The sequence below is a fragment of the Neoarius graeffei genome, chromosome 25 (assembly GCF_027579695.1).
Source record: "Neoarius graeffei isolate fNeoGra1 chromosome 25, fNeoGra1.pri, whole genome shotgun sequence".
NCBI classification, from domain to species: domain Eukaryota; kingdom Metazoa; phylum Chordata; class Actinopteri; order Siluriformes; family Ariidae; genus Neoarius; species Neoarius graeffei.
Window position 1 is genome coordinate 43838567 of NC_083593.1, and position 23144 is coordinate 43861710.

The following is a 23144-nucleotide window of genomic DNA, read 5'->3' on the forward strand; positions in this document are numbered from 1 at the left end:
TATTATACTTGGTCATTTATTTATTGAGGAAAATGATCCAATATTACATATCTGTGAGTGGCAAAAGTATGTGAACCTCTAGGATTAGCAGTTAATTTGAAGGTGAAATTAGAGTTAGGTGTTTCCAATCAATGGGATGACAATCAGGTGTGACTGGGCACCCTGTTTTATTTAAAGAACAGGGATCTATCAAAGTCTGATCTTCACAACACATATTTGTGGAAGTGTATCATGGCACGAACAAAGGAGATTTCTGAGGACCTCAGAAAAGACATTGCTGTTGCTCATCAGGCTGGAAAAGGTTACAGAACCAGCTCTAAAGAGTTTGGACTCCACCAATCCACAGTCAGACAGATTGTATACAAATGGAGGAAATTCAACACCCTCCCCAGGAGTGGTCGACCAACAAAGATCACTCCAAGAGCAAGGCGTGTAATAGTCGGCAAGGTCATTAAGGACCCCAGGGTAACTTCTAAGCAACTGAAGGCCTCTCTCACATTGGCTAATGTTAATGTTCATGAGTCTACCATCAGGAGAACACTGAACAACAATGGTGTGCATGGCAGGGTTGCAAGGAGAAAGCCACTGCTCTCCAAAAAGAACATTGCTGCTCATCTGCAGTTTGCTAAAGATCACGTGGACAAGCCAGAAGGCTATTGGAAAAATGTTTTGTGGACGGATGAGACCAAAATAGAACTTTTTGGTTTAAATGAGAAGTGTTATGTTTGGAGAAGGAAAAGACTGCATTCCAGCATAAGAACCTTATCTCAACTGTGAAACGTGGTGGTGGTATCATGGTTTGGGCCTGTTTTGCTGCATCTGGGCCAGGACGGCTTGCCATCATTCATGGAACAATGAATTCTGAATTATACCAGCGAATTCTTAAGGAAAATGTCAGGACATCTGTCCATGAACTGAATCTCAAGAGAAGGTGGGCCATGCAGCAAAACAACGACCCTAAGCACACAAGTCGTTCTACCAAAGAATGGTTAAAGAAGAATAAAGTTAATGTTTTGGAATGGCCAAGTTAAAGTCCTGACCTTAATCCAATTTAAATGTTGTGGAAGGACCTGAAGCGAGCAGTTCATGTGAGGAAACCCACCAACATCCCAGAGTTGAAGCTGTTCTGTACGGAGGAATGGGCTAAAATTCCTCCAAGCCGGTGTGCAGGACTGATCAACAGTTACTGGAAACATTTAGTTGCAGTTATTGCTGCACAAGGGGGTCACACCAGATACTGAAAGCAAAGGTTCACATACTTTTGCCACTCACAGATATGGAATATTGGATAATTTTCCTCAATAAATAAATGACCAAGTATAATATTTTTGTCTCATTTGTTTAACTGGGTTCTCTTTATCTACTTTTAGGACTTGTGTGAAAATCTGATGATGTTTTAGGTCATATTTATGCAGAAATATAGAAAATTCTAAAGGGTTCACAAACTTTCAAGCATCACTGTATATTGTAGTATCTCCTCTTGATATTTTCGTACAGAACAGTTCCCTTTGATCATATAACGTGTCCAGCATTGTCATTATCCAGTCATTAACATGACAAAATACACCTGGATTATGTCACATGTGATATTGGTATCATGTGAGTAAATGAACATGGTATCAGACCTGACACCAGTATCAGCATATCAAAGTCCCTTCCACACCAGAATCTGGTCTTTCCAGGCAGTCTCCTGTCCCTGCACTAACCAACTCTTTTGCAGCACCGATCTCCATTTCAATAGCCCTTGGCCTCTTGCCTATCCAGTTAGGGTTACAGTGGAGGGGGCTAGTCCTCTGGTAACCGAGAAAGTTTGACTTCCCCACTCACATCTGTATTGCAGACGGTAGTAGGTACCATTTTTATGATGGTCTTTGGTATGACCTGCCCATGAGTAGAACTCACGATCTCCCGGTCGAGAGGCAGACACGCTAACCACTAGGCCAACTCGTGATAGCATCAGCATTAATGCATCCTTAATGTAAACAGTGACTGTGCACTAGCCTACTGGTTAGCGTGTTTGCTTCTTGAAAAAAAAAAATTGTAAAAGCTAATCTTCAGGGGAACTAGCTAGCATTAACCATGAAATTTGGAACGGCTAACCTTCAGAAGAACAAGCTAGCACAAACAATAAAAGCCAGTGCAGCTAATATTCAGGGGAAGTAGCTAGCATTAACCATAAAAGTTGCAACAGCTAATCAGCAGAAGAGCTGTCTATAAAAACCATAAAAGCCAGTATAGCTAATCTACAGAGGGAACTAGCTAGGATTCACCACAAAAATTGGAAAAGCTAATCTTCAGGGAACCAGCTAAAGACCATAAAAGCCAGTATGGCTAATCTTCAGGTGAACTAGCTAGCACAAACTATAAAATTTGGCAGAGCTAATCTTCAGGAGAACATAAAAAAATAAAAGCCAGTCGAGCTAATATTCAGGGGAACTAGCTGGCATCAACCATAAAAGCCAAAGAGATAATTTTGTAACTGTATAAGCTTAACAGCGAGTTGGCCTAGTGGTTAGCGTGTCCGCTTCTAGACCGGGAGGTCATGAGTTCTACTTGTGGTCGGGTCATACCAAAGACCATCATAAAAATGGTACCTACTGCCATCTGGCGAGGCACGCTACAATACAGATGCAGGTGGGGAAGTCAAACTCTTCTGGCCCCCCACTGTAACCCTGGCTATGTAATATGCGAGAGGCCGAAGGCTATAGACGCGGAGATCAATGCCACCCAATGCACCTTAAGGGCCTGGTTAATACTGGGATGGAAGACTTCCTGGGAAGACCAGGTCCTGGCATGGGAGGGACTTTGAAAGTAAACAGTGCAGCAGAAAGACTTTTATATGACAAAGCCACTGTACTTTGGCTTATATTTCAAGCTACTGCAATTTGTTTCTCGTATTCACAGACCATCCTATAGCATGAAAATCATGTGTACGTTCATGAATACATTACCTAACTGTTCCCAAAATGTACACTAATTGTAACTTAGATTTCGAATCAAATCAAATTTTCTGTGGTTGGTTTAAAACGGAGGCCTTTCTTGCACCATAAATCATCGCTATCACTAGAAGGCAAATATTTCTCCAGTTAATCCAGTAATCCAGATGGCATTAGCATTTTTATTACTATCAAGTATGCATGCAGCCATGCATGTAAACACTTCATTTACTTCCTGGGAGCCTATGCTGTTTTTTCCCCCCAATCCTTATTGGATTTTTTTTTTACCTCCTCCCAGAGACCAGATATTCCCTTCATTCCCAGTGCAGAGTCACTGCATGGCATCTCCCAGCTCAATGAGGGGAACATTTCGGCAGTCCCGAGATATCTCTGGGTCTGACAATATGAGCCAGATGTTTTGGACACGTCCATTCTTTCACCCCTGCTAAATGATTACAGCACTATTCTCAGGCCAAGCATGAAACACAGGCTGAGATGCCAAACATGATTTGAGTAATTGACATGAATGGCTGTAGACAGAAACAGTCTTCCACCAGCTGCCTGGCAAAGGGAGGGTTATGTTTAAATGTGTACACTTTATTTTCATGTTTATAGGCTAAGTGTATTCATTTGGTCAAAGCCACACAGCGCTGTGTCCATCAAAACATTTTTACGGTCTATAAAATGTTTATTTTGAGATATTTAGTACTTCATAAATCCCTTGCAGCTACTTTCTGTGAGCCCTATTCTGAATGCGCGTAATGTGAATGCAGGCTTTTTCTTTTCAGACGTGTAGCACATCATGCTATAGGAACCTCAAAAACGGTGAAGTGCAGAAATAAAATGAACTGAAAGGAAAATTATATCAATGGATACACTATGTGTGGTGGATGCATTGGAAAGACATTTTGCCATAGCCTTAGAAAATACAAACTGCACGTACATTGTGATTATTCACATGTAAAGTTAATGTGAGACAGAATAAAGGCAGTACCCATGTTTGACTCCTCGAAGCTGGTGGCTGTGGATGCTCTTCCGAGCTCGTTGATCGCCGTCACGTTGACTCGGTAAGGAAAACTAGAGAAGAGCTCAGGAAACTTTACATGGCATCTGTTCTTATGGACATCATCCCTCTTCACTTCTAGAGATTTCTGGTTGTGTCTGGTTGAGAAAATGATTTAAAAAAAAAAAAGCAAACCAACAACAATAACAAAACAATTTTTGGTTAATGATTTTGGTCATTGTCATGATTTATTAAAAGTAAAGAATAAAAAGTAAAGAATAAGTTACAACTGAGCACGTGGTTACTAGTCCTGTGATAAACCTGCATTAAAGCTTCGAATGTACTGTACATTTGAGAATCTCAGAACCAATCCTGCAGTCATCATGATGTGTCACTTTCTTAGGGTTTATATCAATGATTATACCACATTTTGCTGTTAAATGCTCCATTTTCACTGCTCAGAAGCTTTTGATTAATCTTCTTTAGCATAAATACGGAGGTGATTTTAGGAAATCGAGTGCACTGATTGGTCAAGAGATTCTGACTATTTCTCCATTAATCACCTCGAGCAACTCGGGAAAATGGTGGCCAATAGCTTTGTCACCGTACGTGAGGAAGAATTAGAAATTATGAAAGAAAACGCTATTCCTAAAAGCACTAAAGATGCTACAAAGTTTGGTCTAAAACTATTCAAAGGTAAGGTGGAATTGTGATTTATTTTATCAATTTCAAAAGAAAGTATTTTAAATGAGTCGGCATAGATAAGTGACAAGTCAACGCTGTGCCGTTATTACATTTGCATGCCGCTTTTGAAGTTTGAAATAATTTTTTTAAAATACGATTTTTAACTTTTTTTAAAAAAATAATCACCTGCATATTTATACTAAAATAATTATCCGCCTCAATATCAGTGATAATTATACATACAGGACACTTTTTCCATGCAATAAAAACACATGTTCTATTCCTTGCTAGCGGGTTTCATTCATTTGGTTTGATAGCATGCAATATTATTAGCATATCGCTTATCCTACATGCATAACGTCACTCTACCCAATGGAGAATGAGTGCTGAATATGGTTTACGATATTGCATGGTTGTCAAGACAACATGATGTCACATGTCGAAGACATAAAACTTCTGGGCTTGTGAGTGACTGTGACAATTTGTAAACAAACATGGGGGTCAGGTTTGCTTCGTTAAATACGCAAGATTTTGAGAGAATTTTGAAAGAGAAATATTGAACACCCGAAAGGAATGTGTGTGCATAATAATAATAATAATAATAATAATAATAATAATAATAATGGCTGGGTTTTTTTGTGGTATATTGGATATATTCCATTCAGCTACTTGTCTTCGACTCGTTCAATATCATGCTAGCTGAATGGACTATATCTGATATACCACTCAATGCCAGCCAGTATTACAACCCCAATTCCAAAAAAGTTGGGACAAAGTACAAATTGTAAATAAAAACAGAATGCAATGATGTGGAAGTTTCAAAATTCCATATTTTATTCAGAATAGAACATAGATGACATATCAAATGTTTAAACTGAGAAAATGTATCATTTAAAGAGAAAAATTAGGTGATTTTAAATTTCATGACAACAACACATCTCAAAAAAGTTGGGACAAGGCCATGTTTACCACTGTGAGACATCCCCTTTTCTCTTTACAACAGTCTGTAAACGTCTGGGGACTGAGGAGACAAGTTGCTCAAATTTAGGGATAGGAATGTTAACCCATTCTTGTCTAATGTAAGATTCAAGTTGCTCAACTGTCTTAGGTCTTTTTTGTCGTATCTTCCATTTTATGATGCGCCAAATGTTTTCTATGGGTGAAAGATCTGGACTGCAGGCTGGCCAGTTCAGTACCCGGACCCTTCTTCTACGGAGCCATGATGCTGTAATTGATGCAGTATGTGGTTTGGCATTGTCATGTTGAAAATGCAAGGTCTTCCCTGAAAGAGATGTCATCTGGATGGGAGCATATGTTGCTCTAGAACCTGGATATACCTTTCAGCATTGATGGTGTCTTTCCAGATGTGTAAGCTGCCCATGCCACACGCACTAATGCAACCCCATACCATCAGAGATGCAGGCTTCTGAACTGAGCGCCGATAACAACTTGGGTCGTCCTTCTCCTCTTTAGTCCGAATGACACGGCGTCCCTGATTTCCATAAAGAACTTCAAATTTTGATTCGTCTGACCACAGAACAGTTTTCCACTTTGCCACAGTCCATTTTAAATGAGCCTTGGCCCAGAGAAGACGTCTGCGCTTCTGGATCATGTTTAGATACGGCTTCTTCTTTGAACTATAGTTTTAGTTGGCAACGGCGGATGGCACGGTGAATTGTGTTCACAGATAATGTTCTCTGGAAATATTCCTGAGCCCATTTTGTGATTTCCAATACAGAAGCATGCCTGTATGTGATGCAGTGCCATCTAAGGGCCCGAAGATCACGGGCACCCAGTATGGTTTTCCGGCCTTGACCCTTACGCACAGAGATTCTTCCAGATTCTCTGAATCTTTTGATGATATTATGCACTGTAGATGATGATATGTTCAAACTCTTTGCAATTTTACACTGTCAAACTCCTTTCTGATATTGCTCCACTATTTGTCGGCGCAGAATTAGGGGGATTGGTGATCCTCTTCCCATCTTTACTTCTGAGAGCCGCTGCCACTCCAAGATGCTCTTTTTATACCCAGTCATGTTAATGACCTATTGCCAATTGACCTAATGAGTTGCAATTTGGTCCTCCAGTTGTTCGTTTTTTTGTACCTTTAACTTTTCCAGTCTCTTATTGCCCCTGTCCCAACTTTTTTGAGATGTGTTGCTGTCATGAAATTTCAAATGAGCCAATATTTGGCATGAAATTTCAAAATGTCTCACTTTCGACATTTGATATGTTGTCTATGTTCTATTGTGAATACAATATCAGTTTTTGAGATTTGTAAATTATTGCATTCCGTTTTTATTTACAATTTGTACTTTGTCCCAACTTTTTTGGAATCGGGGTTGTATTTAAATAATAACCCTAATATTCACCTTCGGTGAATAATGGTTAAATAACAGCTGTGGTGATGCTGGATGAAAGGTTCATATTAATCATATTCATACTTGTTCTAATTAGTTAACATTTCTATCACAACTTTCGAAAAGACAAAAAAAAAGTCTCTTTTTGGAAGGATTCTCCAGTGTCAGTGCTCCAGATTCTCTAATTAAAAGGCTGCGTATTTTTGTCTCAGTATTACCTTCATGAGCAAACATTGTCTAATTACAGACTGTTTAACGGCGCTGTAGTGTAAGTGATAACAGGAACGAACTTGTTTGGCAAAAAGCAACTATAAATTAATACATGAAGTGTAATAGCTCGCAAATTGCTTGAGAAATAAGACACACCAGAGCATGCTTTTGTAGGAAAATAATCAACTATGGAATGTTAATGGCTGTCCACTTTGCAACACACCACCCTGTGTTGATGAATTTCCTATAACAGCATGCACCTTCATGTTCTTCAGTGTATTACTATATTATTATCAGATCATCCTAAGCATTCCCTTCTCACTAGGGGCCACTATTACAGTTCAGCTCATTTTTTTTTTCTTTTAAACCAATGGGATATTTTGCCACAAAGCATAAGACAAGAATAGATTTGCTGAGTGGGAGACTGCCAGGAGTCTGCCCCAGGGTGCCATCTGCTAGAAAGCCTGGGTGCTGTTACAGTATCATTACTGTTCGTCTGATATTGCTTCCTTTCCTTCGAGCAAAGGGACTGTCAAAAAAGCTCAGTCCCTAAAAGTGAATACTGTCTGGCCTTCGTATTGTTATTCCAGAAGTTTTGCACCAGTTGCTAGATTTTACACATTAAAAAAAAATAAAAAATAGACGCCATACCACTGTGATATTCATCTCATCTCATTATCTCTAGCCGCTTTATCCTTCTACAGGGTCGCAGGCAAGCTGGAGCCTATCCCAGCTGACTACGGGCGAAAGGCGGGGTACACCCTGGACAAGTCGCCAGGTCATCACAGGGCTGACACATAGACACAGACAACCATTCACACCTACGGTCAATTTAGAGTCACCAGTTAACCTAACCTGCATGTCTTTGGACTGTGGGGGAAACCGGAGCACCCGGAGGAAACCCACGCGGACACGGGGAGAACATGCAAACTCCGCACAGAAAGGCCCTCGCCGGCCACGGGGCTTGAACCCGGACCTTCTTGCTGTGAGGCAACAGCGCTAACCACTACACCACCGTGCCGCCCACCACTGTGATATTATTAATTTATTTTTTAAATTTGTTAATAGGATAGGTTAATAAAGGCCATTGTTCCCTAATTAAGGACTGTTTTTAATCAATGATGTTAAAGTCACACTAGCAAGTTTCGAAGCAAAGAAACGATTATTCAAATGTGACATATTGGCTGTAGAAAATTAATGAGGAGCCGCCTGCTGTGAAATTGCCTAGTGACATTTGTGATCAGTACAAAACGATCCTGGAAAGGCAGCTTTTTGGCTTGACCGTGAGGCTGTGACACGTAGACCGCTTCTGTAGAGGTCTCTCGAGGGTTTATACCAAATCATGTAGATTGCAGTAATTAGGGACGAGTTATTTTGCTTTTTCGACCAAGATACTTTGAAATTAAGAGCAAGGTAGAAAGAAAAAACCAAAGACAAATAGAGAAAGGAAGGAAGAGCGCAAGCATGCATAAGAGAGAGAGGGAGGCAAGGGGGGAAAAGAATGATACAGGAAGCGAGCAATAGCAGTAGTAGCTAATAAGAAGGATGTGAGATCAAATCCCAATGCCACTGTAGAATCCTTGAGCATTGTCTTTAACACTTCACTGCATCCTGTCTCAAATGTCAGTCATATCAGCCAAATGAATAAATGTAAATGAACGTTATAGAGAGAGAGAGTGAAAAGAAGGAAGTGACAGAGAGAGACAGAGCTCTAGTCAGTGTCTGATAGCATCCCACAAGGGCTATGTGCTGAGAATCTGGGTTCTGTCTCTCCTCGTCAGACAGGCCTAATCAGCTCTCACCAGAGAGATGCTGACTGCACAGATCACTGATTCAGGCAGGCTCCTTTCTTACACGAGGCCAGACACCGCATGACAGAAAAAGAGAGAGAGAAACAGACGGACAAACAGCAAGATAGGGAATGGAAAAAGGGAGGGTTGGGTGACAGATGAAGATTGAGACAGTAAGCAGAAATAGAAACAGATATCAGCAAGAGGGCAGGATATATGGAAGAAAAGTGACAAAATATCTTACTGGACGTCAACTTCAAATTCTGTAGGGATGTATGTGGGATGCAAGAGGTGCCAACTGCAGTAGAAGCCCTTGGGGTACGTGTTTGATCGGCATGTCACCTGCGGTTCCCTAGGAGGAACTAGAGAGAGGGAGAGAGGAAGGGGGGAGAGGAGTCAAGAGAAAGAGAGAAAAAAATAAGCACTTTGTCAAACCTACTGCAACTCCTCAGATAACCATCAGTCATCCAAACATCAGTCCCAGAGGTCTCTTAGCCTGCAGTAACTGCTTGCATGTAAACCTATTTGTCTTTTCTTTGGAAAAGCATAAAAAAAGGAGAGAAGAGAAAAAAGGATAAGAGAGAAGGAGTGGAGGGTGGGTGTGAAAGAGGTAATGCAATAACCGCCCCAGCCCTCCTTCCAGATTAGGGCCCTTTCTTGCACCATCACTGGACCGTGCCCTTCACCACTGAAATTGAAACGGATGACTCGGACCAGTTGCCTGGGTGATGCATAATATTAGCCGCCTCTTCCTTTCCGCCCCAGACACGGGCTTAAGCCACAATGCCAAGTGAGCGCTTCCCTTTTCCATAAGAAACAAAGCGGCTTTTAGGGCTCAATTCTTTTCAGCTCTGATTACACTAAACACTGTCCTGATAACACAAAGGACAGGAAATAGAGACTGACTGTGCAGCATGTCAGAAATCATCATGTGTTAGGAAGATGCATGGAAAAGAGTTATTTATGGCTTTAGCACTTAGAGCACATTAGTTATTTGGTACGATTTGTACATGTCAGGTAAATAATTAATAATGATGATTTTTAATGATGAGAGCTCTGTCTCCATTATACAAAAGGCATTCAACTGAAGTGTTACTTGTGTTTATAGCGTACTGTTACAAAGCCCACTTTGATGGCAGTGGATGACTGACTAATACGCTAAGTGTGGTTTAACACCTAGTAGTCTGTTTGCTGAATCAATGCAAAATTAATGTTTGGGGTTTTTTTGCTTGCTAATTGGTCTGGTTTGTTTTGTTTTTCTTTTCACACTTATTAATAAACAGGTAGGGGGAAGAAAAAAAACATACTTGAAAAATCTTCAGAATTACGGTGATGGAAAAACGTACAAAAACACTCCGATCATAAAAATAGCCTCAATGAGGCTGTAGCTCATACCAGCCACTGTTGTGTGCGAGTTTGAAATCCGATCAATCCCTCTAGGAGGAGTAGTGATTTTCGTGAGCTTGTACATGACCCCTGTGTAGCCGCATCCATGGCAGGTGGTGCCACCTGGTGAACAACTCTTGTTGGAATATGTCTTTAGAGTCTTCTGGATGGCGGCACGGTGGTGTAGTGGTTAGCGCTGTTGCCTCACAGCAAGAAGGTCCTGGGTTTGAGCCCCGTGGCCGGCGAGGGCCTTTCTGTGTGGAGTTTTCATGTTCTCCCCGTGTCCGCGTGGGTTTCCTCCGGGTGCTCCGGTTTCCCCCACAGTCCAAAGACATGCAGGTTAGGTTAACTGGTGACTCTAAATTGACCGTAGGTGTGAATGTGAGTGTGAATGGTTGTCTGTGTCTATGTGTCAGCCCTGTGATGACCTGGCGACTTGTCCAGGGTGTACCCCGCCTTTCGCCCGTAGTCAGCTGGGATAGGCTCCAGCTTGCCTGCGACCCTGTAGAAGGATAAAGCGGCTAGAGATAATGAGATGAGATGAGATGAGTCTTCTGGATGAGTTTCAGAGAAAACATCCTGGCAGTTTATGAACGGTAGTGTTTGGTGTGACGAGTCACCCAAAATTTTCAAACACCCATAAAATGTTAAATACGACAGGTGGCGCCTCCGTCTTGACAACTTTTATACAGACCAGCCTGGGGAACATTCCCTATGAGTTTGATCAAAATCTGATCAGTTTTGTAGGAAGAGTAGCAATTTTCGTGAAATTGCACATGACCCCTCTGTAGCCTCATCCATGGTAGGTGGTGCCACCTGGTGAACAACTCTTGTTGGGATATGTCTTTAGAGTCTTCTGGGTGAGTTTCAGTGAAAACGTCTGAACAGTTCATGAAGAGTAGTGTTTAATGTGAAAAATTTCAGACACCCATAAAATCGTAAATATGACAGGTGGTGCCACCGTCTTGACAACTTTTATGCACGCCCATCTGGGGAACATTGTGAGTTTGATCGAAATCCGATCAATCCTGTCGGAGGAGTAGCGATTTTTGTAAATTGTGGATGGACGAAGACGATGGATGGATGATGCGTGATCGCATAAGCTCATCCGACCTGGTCTACAGGCTCACCTGAGAACTTAGAGCTAAGTAAATAATTAATTAGATAATTATTTAAGCAACTAGTTTAAACTAGCTTTGTGTATCTCATCCAGTGTTCATTTTCTCTTATTTTTTGCTGCCCAAATATCCAGAAGACATCACATTTCTGCACTACAGGTCTGTCCTTTGGTTCAGTTGCTTCTTGGCACCCAAAATATACAACATGTTTGGTTCGCATCCATCAACTGGGTTGTTTCAGGGCTGATTCACTTTCTCACTTGAATGAAACTCTTCTCAAGAAGCAGAACCAGACCGAGATCACCTCACTCAGTCACTGCTTTGGTGCGATTGCTGTATTCTCACCTGCCTAATCCACTGATAAATCTTGATTTAACATATTCCATCTCAAATGTTTCAAAAATTAAGCTATCCAGTTTTCTCTTCAGAAACTCATTCTGTTTAACTTTGCGTTTACTTTTCAAGTGACCGTGACATTCAATTCATTAGTCCTATTGGAGGATCAATCACCAAATGGTCTAAAGGCTTTCAATGAGCAAAGTGAGCCTATCTGTACAAGATGACATCAGGCCAGTCTAGAAAACATGAGATTGCAAAAGGGGTTGCAATATATTCTGCAGTCATGTAGTCAGCCTGGTTTCAAAGTACGAGTCTTTCAAAGTCTGAACATTGGAACATCCTCTACTGGGTTTGAGATGAGAAAGAAATTGTATATGAAAGAAAAGATAGAGTATAAGGTAGCGCAGTGGAAGAAAAGGGTGGATGTCAGAGAGTACGACGAGCCTGACCCCAACATTCCTGCCGTGAGCTTGTCACTCTGTGGCTTTGGAGGCTCTCCTCAGGAGGCACATTCCTCTCCAGCCTCCATGCCACAGGGGGCCTTTCCTCAACCCGGGGCCAAACAGGCACTCTGACAGCTCACACACACCGGAACCCCACCAACACACACGCACACTTCACCTCAAATGAAAGCAGACGGACATCTACACAGAGGAGCATCTCAAAGATGCATTCTGCAAAGAGGCGAAAGCCGCAAAACAAAACAAGATTGCTTTTTCAGGAGCGTTTGCAGCCTAGCAACGCGTCTATTGTTCCCTTTATGTTTCGTTCCCCCCCTCTTTTTTTTTGGAGGGCACAGTGTTTTTGAAGTGACAACAAAGAAATATATCTGCATTCTTCCCTTTTGGGTTTTGTCATGATTTCATCTGACGTTCTTTTGCCACAGCAACAGCTTTAGCCTGATTAAACAAATAATCACTTAAACTGACAAACTTGAAAAACAACCCCAAAACTTAATTACATATAAACTTATCAAAAGCACACACAACTTTAATCTTATTTGCTTTAAAAGTAAAACAATTGCAGCTCATTGACAGGTCTTAATCAACCCCTGATTACACCACCAAAGGCATGTAGTGTTTCATGCTAAATTACTTAAAGAAACATTCCACAGTCAACATAGCAAAATACAAAAAAAAAAAAAATCATTCTGCTGCTATTGTTGAGAAGTGAATGTGGATGGATTGGTGGATTTGAATGAGAAGGTTAACTATGTGTGTCTACGTGGACTTTTGTCCAGCATTTCTCAGGCCTCTCCTTTGTACTCTTTTCAATGCAGGAATGTGCATGAAGAAAGCAGGGTAGGGCTTCTCGAGAGCTTTCCCATCCCCAGTGACCATAGGAAAACCAAAGCAGCTCCAGTTTGTGCTTTTATAAATCTTCAAAATGGTGTCATGTCTTATACAGGGGAGTTAAATGATACCCTCGGAAACATGTCGGTTGTTGGAATCCTTAGGGAAGGTACAAAAGGCGTTAAGTACTATTTGTAATAAAAGCTCATAATTGCACAAGTCAACAGAGTGCGCTGATTTAGCTGTCAGAAATAGTAATCACGCTGAGGAAAATGTTCTGTTCAGCGTCCAGCGCCTTTGGTGACTGTTGACTCAATTTACTTTTAACATATGAAACCATTTGTCTTTGGCCTTGGCCAAACCATAACCCCACTTTACCTTCAAACGTTAGACATCTCACAAATTGCTGATGGCATAATTTGAGATTTATCCCTCATCCAAGCCCTCTGGAACATCAGGCAAACTCCTCTCCATGTTATTTGATCTAGATTCCACTTGGACACCCAAATTCATCTGACAAAACTTCCTCACTGAGATTTAAGTGCGTGGCCTGCAGCTCTTCACTTCCCTAATCTGAGGTTGTTAAAGAGTCAGTACAATGAAAGACACAGTCGCAGAGGTCAACTGACAAATGTCAAGCAGACGGGCCACTAAAAAGACGTGGGAGTGGATCCAAGGCAATTCTCCTTATCTTTTCTAAGTACTGACTCCCTTCCCAACTGCTTCCTTTTAACAGGTGTGGAATGCCAAATATGTATCCAGCAATTGGAAGCAGACATTAGTGGAGAGGGGCTGGATAGAGGAAGAGGGAAAATGAGGCTAGGCTACATCCACACGACAACGGCAACGAGATGTTATTTAAAAATATATCGCGTCCAAATGGGCAACAATCAGTAAAATATCTGGTCCATATGGCAACGCAACGCTTGCTGAAAACGATGCAATACACATGCCACACCTCTAGGGGCGCTGTAAGACGGTCCCTTCGGAGACACCAGAACAATAGAAGAAGTAAGGACGCATGCGCATAATGCGCGAGACTTCATATTAGCCACAAAGTCAGGAAAATCTGTTTGTAAAATTACATTATAATGACCAAATACAATGAAAAGTATTTTTCCAGTCTCACCTGTGAAAGGTAATCCCATGTGATCTCGTTTGGACGGCAAACCTGTTGGTACAGTTAAACGCAGCTAATCTTTATTCTCCGCTTTGACCTCTCCAATATGGCGGCGAGGATGACGTATGATTCTACGCGGAAGGCGGCGTCTTTAATGGTCCGGAATAAATTGAATACTACACGTTGATGGATTAATTTGTTTCTCACCTGTGAAAGGTAATCCCATATGATCTCGTTTGGATGGTAAACCTGTTGGTACAGTTAAACGCAGCTAATCTTTATTCTCCGCTTTGACCTCTCCAATATGGCGGCGAGGATGACGTATATGATTCTACACGGAAGGCGGCGTCTTTAATGGTCCGGAATAAATTGGATTAATTTGCTCCTCTACGCCCTTTTTAAGGAATGTGTTGTCGGACTTAAATCAACATCTGAAGAGGTGAGATCGCTCCTTTTTTCCCCTATTTTTGCTGGCGGGATTGCACCATTACACAATAAATATTCACAGTGAAAATATTTTGTAAGCGCGTTTCATGAACCAAGTTATAGGATTTGTTGACAACTCGCATCGCATCGCAATGAGAAGATCATTGGCACTACTGGTGTTAAGAATCAGACCATTTCATAAATGAATATTTTGCTGTAGAGCTGCAGTGTTTGTACAATTGCATGTTTTTGCTTCACTATTACTGTCACTATTCTGCTTCTTGCATTACTACTGTGAACTAACACTGAACATAATAATAATAATAATAATAATAATATCCAAGCTCGTGTTTCACTCTCACTAGTGCTCTGTAAGGCTTTTTCCTGGTGATATTCGTTACACTTCTACCCGGCGTGAAGCACTCACAGCCATGTGGTTGTGACGTCATCGTAAACAAATCCGTTCTACTCATCCAGACGACTTCACAACGGCAACGTTGCCAGATCTTTTCACTCTGGAACCCGTTCTCAAAAAGATTGCGTTTTGGGCACCCAAAACGCCGGTGCCGTGTGGATGCCAGGCCTAAACGATAAGCAATTGTATCGGAGTCACCTGAATCCGTTGCCGTGTGGACAGGGCCTTAAGACCCCCCTGCTAATTTAGACACTTAAAAGGCATTGAACCGACACACTGATATGGCATTTTTGGCCTATTTAAACTTTGCATTGTATGCGCTTTTGGTATTCCAATCAAAATTGGACAGTACCCAAGAGTTGTAAACATACATGGCACTTACTGCAATCAGAATGTGATTAGATTTGTCAGAAAGCTTCAACACATCTCAGGCAGGTGTGGACTCGGTTACCAGTGTGTTTCATCAGGTGTGCATTAGGACTATGGTACCTGTCATGACATTATTCCAAATCATCATCCATAGTGGATAATTCACCCTAGTAGCTCAAACACTTTCTGACAATACTGTTGCAAATACAACTTCTTGTTGATGTTCCAAATAGATGCCTTTCCTTGGCATAGAAAAGGTATATTCCATATGGTTTAACCAGAACATCTGGCCTGCCATCAAAACAACCATAACTACCAAAACATCAAGTAGAACTGAAATGTGACAATGTGAGAGAGGACCAACCTCCACTACAAATTGTTTATAGCAGGAAAATCAACAAAGGACCGAATTTTGTCCCCCAAGAGAAGATCTACCCAAAACATCGATCAGAACTGAATTCGCATGATAAATGAGAGAGGAGATACAATTCTAGTCAGAAGAAAATGTGTTAAGTTAACCTAATTACTAATTTGTTAGCAAAAAATTGATAATACAATGACCAAGTTTTGTGTAGGTCTGGTTCTTTCAAATAAAACAATCAGGACTAAAATCCATTGAGAACTGAGGGAGGAGAGATGATTTAACTGAAAATAAACAAAGTTGTAAACAAAGTTATAAACAAATTGTTTACAACAAGAAAATTAACAAAGAAACGACCAAGTTTTGTTCCCCGAGGGAAGATCTACCCAAAACACCAATCGGGGTGGGTTTCCCAAAAGCCTCTTAATGCTAAGAGCGTCTTAACTAGGAGAGTAAGCATTCATTGTCCTGCTTGCTGTACCATTTAACGATGATCTTTGTGCTGCGATGCTTTTGGGAAACTTAGGCCAGAACTAAAATCGAGTGAGAACTGCGAGAGGAGATACAATTCTAATGAGAAGTCCCAAAACTCGTTAAGTTGACCTAATTAGCAGTTTGTTAGCAAAAAATTGACAATACAATTACCAAGTTTTGTGCAGAAGGTCTATTCCTTTAAAATAAAACAATCAGAACTGAAATCCATTGAGAACTGAGGGAGGAGATACGATTTACTGTAACTGAAAATAAACAAAGTTGTAAACAAATTGTTTACAACAGTAAAATCAAGAAACAAACGACCAAATTTTGTTCCTCAAAGGACGATCTACCCGGAACATCGATCTGAACTGGAATTGGATGAGAAATCAGAGATGAGATAAAATTCTAGTGAGAGGCCTGGAAATTTTTTAATTTGGCCTAATTAGTAACTCGTTAGCAAAAAATTTGACAAAACAATGACCAAGTTTTGTGCAGAGTGATGAGTTCTTTCAAACAAAACAATCGGAATGGAAATCTGTGGAGAACTGACGGAGGAGATACGATTTAACTGAATTGCGGACGACGGATGGACGGACGCCAGACGCCATGGCAATAGCTCATCGGTCTTACGGCCAGATGAACTAATAACATTAGATAACGATTCCACTGCCATGTTACCAGCTGTCTGAGGCCACATCTTATTGTTGTTTCGAATGCTTTTATGGCTGAGAACTACAGTTGACTTGCTAACTTTAGGACTGCAGTTGTCATAAACAGTTTTGCAATCAAGTTTCCCTCAATGGACAGTTTATAACATCAACAAAACAGACTTCATGTTAAAACTGTTAAAAATGTTATAATCACGCGATCTGTTATCACCCAAATGAGGATGGGTTCCCTTTTGAGTCTGGTTCCTCTTGAGGTTTCTTCCTCATGTTGTCTGAGGGAGTTTTTCCTTGCCACCGTCACCACAGGCTTGCTCATTGGGGATAGACTAGGGATAAAATTAGATCATGTTTAAAGTCATTAAAATTCTGTAAAGCTGCTTTGTGACAATGTCTATTGTTAAAGGCGCTATAAAAATAAACTTGACTTGACACCTTATGACATTTTGGGTGGGAGAAGTTATATGCAATCACAGTGTATACAACATATGCACAATGTAAAATGCAGACAATCAGAAAACACAAATACCAGGTGTCTGACATCCAATGTCAGGGTGTGATTAGCATGTGTATCATCATGGGCCTCCGTCAATCAAATTTTGACTATGGATAACATCCGTCCTCGATCTATCCATGGAACTTTGGCAGCTATGGCTGTGGCTTTAGAGCCCTATGCGTGAGTGGCAGTCCCTGCTGCGAAGGTTGCATAGGAAGATGGTTGCTGTTGGGTTGAAAGCACTGCGCTCTCGACGGTGTACCCATCTGGACGCTGCCTCCTCCAATAACCTAGTCTTGCCTGCTTGAAGCTGCTGGTTTAGGGTGTATTTCCACTTTAGGTGATCTACTACAGTCATCACCCAAGACTTGACATCAATGTCCACCGCTTTCATGTCTCTTTCACAAACATCCTTGTATCGGAGGCTGGGCGGACCAACGTTTCTCTTGCCACTTGTGAGCTCTCCATAGAGAATGTCTTTAAGGATGCGACCATCTTCCATTCGGTGGACATGGCCTAACCAACGCAACCTGTGCTGTCTTAGAAGGGTGTAGATACTTGGAAGACCAGCGACAGATGTTGTTGGAAACTCTGTCTTTCCAAGATATCCCCAAGATTCGCCTCATGCACCTTAGGTGGAAGGTTTTCAGTCTTCTCTCCTGTCTTGCGTATGTAGTCCACGATTTGCTGCCATACAACAGCGTGCTGATGACACAGGCATTGTACACTGACATCTTGGTTTTCACTGTTAGCCTAGGGTTTGTCCATACTTGGGTAGTGAGGCGAGCAAAAGTTGTGGCCGCCTTGCCGATTCTCTTGTTGATCTCACTATCTAAAGATGTGTATCAGTGTAATGATATTAAAATACAAAATGTATTAAGGTAAGGCAGTCCTGCCTAATGTTGTGTGATCCCAGGATAAGGGCTGGATTCACTGTAACCATGACCAGGATAAAGGACTTACTAAAGATGAATGAATGATCATCTCATTGCTTCATGATGAGATATCATCTCATCTCATTATCTCTAGCTGCTTTATCCTGTTCTACAGGGTCGCAGGCAAGCTGGAGCCTATCCCAGCTAACTATGGACAAAAGGCGAGGTACACCCTGGACAAGTCGCTAGGTCATCACAGGGCTGACACATACAACCATTCACATCTCATCTCATTATCTCTAGCTGCTTTATCCTGTTCTACAGGGTCGCAGGCAAGCTGGAGCCTATCCCAGCTGACTATAGACAAAAGGCAGGGTACACCCTGGACAAGTTGCTAGGTCTGACACATACAACCATTCACATTCTCATTATCTCTAGCCACTTTATCCTGTTCTACAGGGTCGCAGGCAAGCTGGAGCCTATCCCAGCTGACTATGGACAAAAGGCAGGGTACACCCTGGACAGGTCGCTAGGTCATCACAGGGCTGACACATACAACCATTCACATCTCATCTCATTATCTCTAGCCACTTTATCCTGTTCTACAGGGTCGCAGGCAAGCTGGAGCCTATCCCAGCTGACTATGGACAAAAGGCAGGGTACACCTTGGACAAGTCGCTAGGTCTGACACATACAACCATTCACATCCTACAGTCAATTTAGGGGGAAACCCTAAATCAATTTTTTGGGGAAACCAGATCACCCGGAGGAAACCCACACAGACAACATGCAAACTCCACACAGAAAGGCCCTCGCCAGCCACGGGGCTCGAACCCAGACCTTCTTGCTGTGAGGTGACAGCGCTAACCACTACACCACCGTGCCATCCAATACAATATCATATTTTGCAATATTTGTTAAAAAACTATTTAATTTGTCTAACTGCACAAAGCACAAAGATTTAAAAATGCTTCTCTGTTATACACCTAGCTCTGATGGTTGGTATAGAGTAGACTGTAATTGCAGCAAGATGTATTTGCTTGTTTGAATGGTCATAATGTCTTACCTGTTCAAGTTGCTGAATGGACCAACTTAAGCTCTTATAAAAGACAGGGTGAACTTCAGTAAATTATACATCAAGTATACACAGTTCACACACAACTTCTGATTCTCTTCAACTCTGTATGTAGTCAGTGTCATTAAACTTAAATGTCTCTCTCTTGGGTATCTCTATGTGAAGATTCACAACAAGCAAAGAGGAGCCAGGAATTCAAATGGGAAAAACCATCATCATAAATTACCCAGGTGTCCATGGTGAAAGTGGCTGACTGGCATCCCTTCAGGGAACGACTCAGCTGCTTCGATGCATGCATGTGAATTCATCTCATGTCTTGGATTCTAATCAAAAGTCTAATATAAAGAAAGCCCTGTAAATCCTGTACTGAGGTGCTTATCCAAGTTGAGTGTGCCTGGCGTATAGGAGACCGCAGCTTACACACTTGGCTAAATGAAATGTGCCAATAAATCATCAATCTCCATTGTGAAAAAGAGGACCAGTGGTCTCTGATTATCCAGCCCTCTACCTCTATAAAACCCTCTATGCTCCTGCTTACACTCGTGTAAACAGAGCAGGATGTTGTTACGCTAGCTGCATTTTGCTGTCGAAACATTTCTTCATCTCTGCTATTTGTCTTTAGAAACAGGACAAACAGACTGAAAAAGGCAAAGAAAGAAAGGAGTCAGCAGCCTTGCAGGAAATGATGCTAGAATGTCTCAGAGGCTAAATCCACTGCCCTATAGATGCAGTAAATCACAAAGTAATATTCTGGTTAACAAGCCATTTAACAGGAAATACTCAGGAAAAAACACTGAATATGCACTTCACTTCAATAAAATGGTTCGGTGTGATATAAAAAGCTTGAATATAGTCAAAGTCCTTCCCGCACCATTCATGGCACGTTTGGCGGCACCAAGCTCCGTTTCGTAGCCCTCGGCCTCTCATCTATATTACATAGCTAGGGTTACAGTGGGGGGCTAGTCCTCTGGTAACCGCAAGAGTTTGACTCCCCACTCACATCTGTATTTCAGACGGTAGTAGGTACCATTTTTATGATGGCCTTTGGTATGAGTATAACTCATGATCTCCCAGTCGAGAGGCGGACACGCTAACCACTAGGCCACTCGCTGGTGCCTTGAATATAGTATGCATTGTAATTGCATTTCACTTATTTAGATGAGACGGTCTGATTATACAAATAAAACATGAACAACTTCTTCTACCAAACATGATATTGTTGAAGGCTTATATGAATGCTTCTTTTCTAATAATACAAATCCCACTTTCTAATTACAGGTAGTGAGACAAAGGTTAAAGCGTGGCCAACCTTTGGCTTGTAAATGTAGAAATGTCTATTAAATAGACATTATTGTTAAAAGGTCTTGGCTTGGGCTTGCATCAGAATTGTCGTATGACACAAGAGAAAGAATATGACTTTCAAAGACTCAATCTGATGAAAATAGCAGACCACTGACTCCCCTACCTCCCCCCCCCCCTTCCCCCAGGAGGACTCCTGAGTGGTGCAAAATAAAATTAAGAACATTACTCTCTCGCCTGTCAGAATGTATCAGAGTGACACTTGACAATCATGGGCATGAGAGTTTATGTATATGGACGGGGCAGTCAGCGTATTCCTCCTAGCATTCAGCTGCCCTGTGATATAGCATGAGCAGCAGCAATTGGTGTAGCTGCAGTAGCTGGCTTCACGTATGTTGGAGGAAGCATGTGCATTCCCTCACCCTCCGTAGTTGGTGCTTCTTGTGTGATAGGGGATAGCTACTGCAGCTTAGCTGGGAATCAGCAAATGGCCAAATTAAAATAAAATGTGGTAGAAGAAGAAGTAGTAACAGGAGTGGCAACCACTACATTCCTTTCCTGTGGAAATGAGTTTGGAGGGAATGAAGAAAGGAGCTGCTGGAGGCCAATACAAACTGTATTGGCATGGCGGCACTGTGGTGTAGTGGTTCACACTGTCGCCTCACAGCAAGAAGGTTCTGGGTTCGAGCCTAGCGGCCGATGGGGGCCTTTCTGTGTGGAGTTTGCATGTTTGCCCAGTGTCTGCGTGGGTTTCCTCCAGGTGCTCCGGTTTCCCCTACAGTCCAAAGACATGCTGGTTAGCTTGTGCTGAAGTGCCCTTGAGACTGCTTTAGATTGGTTAAAAGCAGAGGATGAATTTCACTGTGCTTGAGTGTGCATGTGACAAATAAAGGCTTCTTCTTCTATCAGAAGTCTGCATTTCTACCAAAAATGATGAAATAGAGAACCGTGAAAAACTTACATTGCAAGGTACATAGGATCACCCAGAACTACCACACTGAGTAAGCCGTCTGGTGGACAAAACTAATATACAAACTTGTAGCTTGTTACCCAGCAGTATACACAACTTAACTGGAGCAGACCTCCAGCAAGCCTTACAACTTTTGAATTGAAGAGCAACAATCCCTCAAGAAGAAAACTGATGCCATGCTTGAAAGGGCATAAACAGGCCTTCAACATCTTCTTGGCCATCACAAGTAGAGTTGGTACCGGTAGCTAAAAAAGAAAGTAGTGCAATATTCTGTGTGGCCTTTTGCAAACTGAATTGAAAGGCCTATCTTGAAGGTCAACCAATTAAGACTCATAGCATGAAACGTCCATATTCATGAGATCTCAAAGTTGATACTACATATTAAAATGGAGTGAATTGGTTGAATATACTGTACATTTTAGAGCTTTTGGATTATAAGCCAAAATGCTGCTTCTATGTTCCAGAGTCTTGGTAGTATTGGCAAAACTAAATGGCAAAGGTTGTTTCATTTGTACTGATGAAAGGTGCTTACTCCAAGTCCATAACAGGACACCTACTGTTTTCAGGAATGGGAAGCTGGTTTCGCTATTTTTGGCCATAGATCAGTTACTCTGGATAGCCTACAAAACAACATTAACTACAGCAGTGTAATGACACATTCAAGGTCATGACCAATTTACTCAGTTGGCTGACTTATAATTAAGACTGAGCAGGTGAGGGTTAATGGACTTGCCTCAAGGACCCAACTGGGGCAGCTTGGCAGTGTTAGGATTTGAACTTAATCTTCCCATCAGTAGCCAAAAGCATTGATCACTAAGACACAACTTTCATTAAGCAAGCTTCTGTCAGACCAACTCCTTAGATTTTCTGATTTCATGAAACTTTTCCACATGCATGTTGCTGTTAGTGATCTGTACTTTTTGCTTTGCTGGGGAAAGCATATTTGCAGAAGGTGGATGGAACAGAGTGCATAGTCACCTATGTTTTCAGACTCTTAGTGTCATGAATAAAATTATTTCATGTCTGAGAAAGAACTCCTAGGAGGTAGCATGCGCAGGTAAAACTGGAATGCATATTTGATTGGGTAAAACTTATTGTAGTAGGTATATGGGTCATTCTAGAATTCAGGGTACATTTCACGTCTCCAAGATAAACCTTTTGTTATTTTCCATAAAAAAAATCTTTACTGAATCAGTTTTGAACAATAATGCAAATTGTGACAAACTTTCACCAATAGCAATGCTTGATGTACATTTTAGACCCAATTTATCCATAAAACATTAACCAAATGACTCCCACCTCTCCCCCCACATTATTGGCTGTCTTCGATTCCTGATTCATACGTTCAACTTGAATAAACATGAAGTGATTCAGTCTAACAATCTGTATTTTTGGGGGGGCTTATTCTATTAACAGTTATAAAATCAATTGCATAGAAAGTCTATTTTCTGTATTATATGAAATTTCAGCAATGA

At 41.4% G+C, this 23144-nt stretch overlaps 1 protein-coding gene across 1 annotated transcript in view; it reads right to left on the reverse strand.

The window, feature by feature from the left end:
• Positions 1-23144, reverse strand: part of cntfr (ciliary neurotrophic factor receptor) — a 415519-nt gene that overhangs the window by 88458 nt on the left and 303917 nt on the right. The window contains exons 4-5 of the mRNA XM_060909413.1: positions 9231-9348; positions 3931-4097 (exon numbers count right to left, since the gene is read on the reverse strand). Of these exons, the coding sequence (XP_060765396.1) occupies positions 3931-4097; positions 9231-9348 (285 nt within the window). The remainder of the gene's footprint in view (positions 1-3930; positions 4098-9230; positions 9349-23144) is intronic.